The sequence below is a fragment of the Chiloscyllium plagiosum genome, chromosome 9 (assembly GCF_004010195.1).
Source record: "Chiloscyllium plagiosum isolate BGI_BamShark_2017 chromosome 9, ASM401019v2, whole genome shotgun sequence".
In the NCBI taxonomy this organism is placed as follows: Eukaryota; Metazoa; Chordata; class Chondrichthyes; order Orectolobiformes; family Hemiscylliidae; genus Chiloscyllium; species Chiloscyllium plagiosum.
The window spans coordinates 85,295,308-85,301,307 of NC_057718.1; the positions used below are offsets into that span (position 1 = coordinate 85,295,308).

Genomic DNA, 6,000 nt, shown 5'->3' on the forward strand with positions numbered 1-6,000 from the left:
ACCCCTAAGTTAAGAGTCAACCACATAGCTGTGGGCCTGGAGTCACACGCAGGCCAGACCAAGTAAGGACAGCAGTTTCCTTCCCTAAAGGACATTAGGGGACCAGATGGGTTTTTCCGACAATCGACAATGGTTTTGTGGTCATTGTTAGACTATTAATTCCAGATTTTTTTTAATGTTATTGAATTCAATTCCACCCATTTGCCATGGCAGGATTCTAATATGGTCTCCAGAACGTTACCTGGATTCTGGGTTAACAGTCCAGTGATAATGCCACTCGGCCCTCACCTCCCCATACAGCATTATTACTCAAACTACAGTTACTAATTGCAATTAAAAAGTATTGGAGCAGGGGTCATGTTTCTCAGTATCAGTTTCCACATCTCAGCAATTTTGCAAAGTAGCTGGAAACAAATACCTACCATTTGGCAACTTGGTAAACTTGAAGACATGAATGCGTGTCCCAGTACTGCCAGCATCAAACATAATTCCATAGAAGTCTTGAGGCACAGGTTGTCCAAGTGCTGCCTGAATGCCAAATCCGAGCCCATTTTGTGTTCTTTGAAAAGGTCGCTTTTGATACACATATATTAATATGCATACGAAAAGGACAAACACATATGCAACTTTTGGTACCTTCATGGCTCCCAACATTTAAAATCATTTTTTTTGGCTGCAGATTCAAGCACAATTTGCACAACTCATTGTAGAATCTGTAATAAAAGTTAGTTTAAATAATTAACCAGTTTCAAATATTTAAGACATTTTCTCAAGCTGGACAGCGAAAGTTTTCTTGCTTTTTAATCAGCAGTGCATAGCCTTGCAAAATTCTCAAAGTAGCAAAATTTAAAACCAAACAAATCCAGGTAATCAATGCTGGATTAATTGTAACATGTACTAAAATTCAGTATAATGCTGCACTGCTGAGGCAGAGTGGGACCAATAACCGAAATGACCCTTTCAAAAGTTGATGTTACACCCTTTATCTGTTCTGACACATATGTGACACCAGTCTTAGAGGCTAGTTGACTCTGAAGGGACATGGCAACTTACTCAGCCTTAGAAGGAAAACTTCTGATGGGCAATTAATGTGAGCTTTGCCAGCAACATCCACATCAAAAGAATGGGTAAAGAACAAAAAAACGATTTGGCCCAGCACACGCAAAACTCATACCAAACTGTGTTCAGCATTCGCAAATGTGAATGAAAATGACAATTTTATAGTCTTTGGCTTCTCTTTAGCAGGGTGGGGGGGAGAGGTGTATTTTCTAATCTATTTATAATGCCTGGTTGAAACATTGAAAATAGCAATAGGTCAGTGGATCAGGGCTACTTTGAAGTTCCATTGGATCATAACTGGTCAGTCTCATTATTATTTTCCTGCAATATCCCTATATCGCTTTTTACCTTAATCTAGAAATCCATTAATTTTTGAGATGAGGAATACACTTAGTGAGCCTCCTCAACCCTCCAGTGTAGACAATTCCAAAGAGTCGCATTTAGAGGAAAGAAATTCCTCATTTCAATCCTAAACAGACTACCCCTTATTCGAGATTGTCTCCCCCTGGTTTTAGCACCATCGACAGTAGATAATTCTTCCATCATGTGCCCCGTCGAGCCCTGTAAGAATCTCTTGTATGCTTCAACTAGATCACTGGTGTAAGCCTAAAGTACAAGACATATTTAAATAACAAGCAAACAACTTGAAAATTACATTGCTATTTTGGCTGCTGGTAGTATCTTGTGTGAGAATCAGAAAGTTCTGTTTTCGAGTATCATACCAGCCATCTGATTACTAAATCTAAGTTGAAACTCTGGTGCCACAGTGAAGGAATCCTATTGTTAGAGATGCCATCTTTCAAAAGACATGTTCCCCAAAGAGGAAATTGATATTCTTCATATAATCTGGATTACAATTGATTTTTATTTGAGGGACCAATATTGACCATGTAGAATGATTCGCTTTATTTTGAACCAGTACCATGGAAACCTCCACATCCACCTAAGTGGGTGGGGGGGGGGGAAGAATCTGTGACTCGGTTAACATCTCAAGTGAAAAACAACACCTCAGACAGTGTAACACTTCAATCATCCTATCTAATAGCGTGTCATCTAGATTATATGCTCAAGTCTATGGAGTGGCACTACAACCTTCAATTTACTGCCCAGTCTTCTGATTCACTCATCACTGAATCAAGGATGACATAATTGTTTCCAAGGCAGAAAATTATGCAGAGCTACAGAACAAAATAAGTTATACTAATAGATTGCTTTTTCATGGTGAGTCAGAGGATGCATTATTGGAACATGCATTATGTCATTGTGTGGAGTGCGGGAGAGAGGGAGATTGGGGCGGGGAGGGTGCACATTGAAATTCCGGGAGCAGGGACTGACAGGGTGAGTGGGCAGTGGGCGGGCGGTTAAACCCGGTGCAGGAGGAGCGGCCTCCTTCGACGCTGAGACCGCGGACTTGAGGAAACTTACCGAAGCGGCTCCGTCCATCACCCAAGATCCGCCAAGCGCCGACCGCCATCGACACTCAGCGTCAGCTGTTTGGAGACGCTCGTCCCCGCGGGATCGGCCCCGCGCACCCAGCTGCTGCTGCGCGGGATTGGACTGGGTGCGCGCGCGCTCGCACACAATATGCTCCAAGTTGCCTCGAGCTCCCCCACAGCGCATGCGAACTGGGTTCAGTTAAAATGGGTTTAGTGCATTTGGGGTGTGGGTGAGAGTGAGAATTCCTGATGAAGGGCTTTTGGCCGAAGCGTCGATTTTACTGCTCCTCGGATGCTGCCTGAACTGTGTGCTCTTCCAGCACCACTAATCCATGAAAGGAAATCTGTAATGGGTGGGGGGAGGTTAGCTGCCAGTTGCTCTTGCAGCATCCTGAGATCTTCCACAGTGCTGTGCCCCTCTGTATAACGTCATAAGACGTAGGAGTGGAAATATGGTCATTCGGCCCATCGCGTCTACTCTGCCATTTAATCATGGCTGATTTTAGATTCCCTACAGTGTGGCCCAACCAGTCCACACTGACCCTCCGAAGAGTAACCCCACCCAGACCCATTACCCTCTGACTACTGCACTGAACACTATGGGCAATTTAACATGGCCAATTCACCTGACCTGCACATCTTTGGACTGAGGGAGGAAACTGGAGCACCTAGAATCGAACCTAGGACTCTGGTGCAGTGAGGCAGCAGTGCTAACCACTGAGCCACCATGTTGCCCCTGATGGGCATTTGAACTCCACTTACTCACACTCACCCCATAGCCCTTAATTCCTTGCGAGATTAAGAATTTATCAATCTCTGCCTTGAAGACATTTAACATCCCGGCCTCCACTGCCCTCCATGGCAATTAATTCCACAGGCCCACCAGTCTCTGGCTGAAGAAATATTTCTGTTCTAAATTGACCCCTCTAATTTGCCCACGTGTCCTAGACTCCCCAACTAATAGAAACAACTTCCCAGCATCCACCCTTTCTAAGCTATGCATTATCTTGTAAGTTTCTGTTAGATCTCCCCTCAACCTTCTAAACTCTAAAAAATACTGTCCCAGGATCCTCAGCCGTTCATCGTATGTTAGGCCTACCATTCCAGGGATCATCTGTGTGAATCTCCGCTGGACACGCTGCAGTGCCAGTGTGTCCTTCCTGAGGTGTGAGGCCCAAAATTGGACACAGTATTATAAATGGGGCCTAGTAACATTAGAAGAGTTTTAAATATGGTACAAACCTGCCAGCAAGGAGCGATACTGAGATTAGTTGTCTCCCTAGATGTAAAGAAGGCATTCGATCAGGTAGAATGGCCATATCTCTTTTATACTTTGGAACGGTTCGGTGTTGGAGAGGTCTTTTCTAAATGGGTTCCAGTATTACATAATGACCCCAAAGCAACGGTGATTACTAATGGTGTAAGTTCAGATAGCTTTAGTGTTGGCAGAGGTTGTTGTCAGGGATACCCTCTCTCACCACTATTATTTACGTTAGTGATTGAGCAGCTGGCAGAAGCTATACGAACTGACCCTAATATAACGGCCCCAGAGGTTGGATCGGGTAAGCATAAAATCACTCTCTACGTGGATGATGTCCTTCTTTTCCTAGATGACCCATTGACATCTGTGCCCTGCTTAATTCAAGTGGTTAACTTATTTGGTATGTTCTCAGGTGACAAAATCAATTTTATGAAATCAGAGGCCATGCCACTTGGAGGTCTTACCAGCATATCCAATTTTCCAGATGGACCCCGCTTCCCCTTTCGGTGGCCACTGGGAGGTCTTCTTTACTTAGGTATTTATTACTCCGATATTTGGTCAGCTATATAAAGCTAACTATACACACTTATTAGAGAAAATAAGGCAGGACCTTCAACCCTGGGAAGATCTCCCGATACTTGGCTAGGAAGAATAGCTTTGGTTAAGATTAATATTCTACCTCACCTTTTTTACCGAGACAGGTGCTGCGTATGTTCTATGGTTGGCTTGGCTCCTTTATTTGGAGTCATAGATGGCCCCTTATTAAATTAGATAACTGCAGCTCTCACAAGTAAGGGGTGAGCTGGATTTTCCAGATTTCAGGAGGTACCAGTTGAGCTGTCTGTTATCTTATGTAGCTGACTGGGTCTCCTGTGACCCACAATCAATCTGTTTAGATATTGAGGCCGGCCAGGTAAAATGTCCCCTCATCAATCTACTATTCATGGATAAGATGAGAGTCATTACGGATCATTGTAAAAATCGCGTTGTATTAAATACAATCAAAGCTTGGAGGATGATGCAACAGGATGATGGTATTCTACAAAAAACCTCCCCTTTTACCTCTATAGTGGGAGTGTTGGGATTTCAGCCAGGCTTGATTGATGCTGGATTTAAAATCTGGGAGTCCAGAGGTATCTCCTGATTGGGAGATCTGTTCGATGGGGAGGTCTTGATGTCCTTCGAACAGTTACGTCAGAAGTTCGAGTTGACCAGCAAAGACCTTTTTCGCTATTTTCAAATACAAGACTTTATACAAAAGAAGACCACATTGATGATTAATCCTGATAAGTCGGATATGGAAAGAAGAGTGCTTTGGCCGATGGGTACGTCCTCAGTCAGTACTCTCTACCACTTGTTATGTAATAAGGTATCAAAGGACATGGAGCGGTTATATAAATCCTGGAATCAAGAATTGGGGATAGAAATCTCCTTAGAGATGTGGGAGGATGTCTGGGAAAATGATAGGAAGATCTCTATCTGTAATAGAACTCAGGTTATTCAATTGTTCTCTGACAGTTTTGTTTTAAAAAAAGGAATTTGTCATCTCCCACCTCTCACAGAGCCCTACCCCTCACAGAGCCCTACCCCTCACAGAGCTCCTACCCCTCACAGATGTCTACCCTTCACAGACCTCCTACCCCTCACAGATGTCTACCCCTCACAGACCTCCTACCCCTCACAGACCCCTAACCCTCACAGAGTTCCTACCCTTCACAGAGCCCCTACCTTCATAGACCCTCACCCTCACAGATCCCCTACACGTCACAGACCCCTACCCCTCACAGAGCCTTACCTCTCACAGAGCCATTCCATCTAACAGTTCTCATCCCTCACAAAGCCTATTCCTCACAAACCCTCTTTGCACTCATCCCCACCCCTTACACCTCACAGCACTCTCCCTTTTAGCTCCATTGCCCTCACAGACACCTCCCCCAAGGTATCCTCATTTTGTATCTGCCCTCTGACATTTCCTGCACCCTTCCCATCAGCTCTCTCCCCATATCACACGACCATCACAGCTCCATGCTCTTCACATACCTCAGGCCCTGAAATGCTCACCCATCCATCTCTCTCCTTGTCCTCTCCCTCACTGACCCCACTTCCTCATCAGCCCCCATGTGCCTCTTCCCAAATCCTCACATCACTCATCCCGTCAAATACCACTCCCTTTATGTCCCTCCTCCACCTCCTTCCTCACATCATCCTCCCCCTTCATATCTCCCCACATCTATTATGCCTCTC

General features: G+C 44.6%; 1 protein-coding gene across 1 annotated transcript in view; it reads right to left on the reverse strand.

Moving 5' to 3' along the window:
* entpd6 (ectonucleoside triphosphate diphosphohydrolase 6) overlaps positions 1-2,635 on the reverse strand; it is a 53,649-nt gene extending 51,014 nt beyond the window's left edge. Inside the window, exons 1-2 of the mRNA XM_043696428.1 lie at positions 2,485-2,635; positions 423-713 (exon numbers count right to left, since the gene is read on the reverse strand). Of these exons, the coding sequence (XP_043552363.1) occupies positions 423-654 (232 nt within the window). The 5' untranslated portion in view covers positions 655-713; positions 2,485-2,635. The remainder of the gene's footprint in view (positions 1-422; positions 714-2,484) is intronic.
* Positions 2,636-6,000: the final 3,365 nt, after the last annotated feature.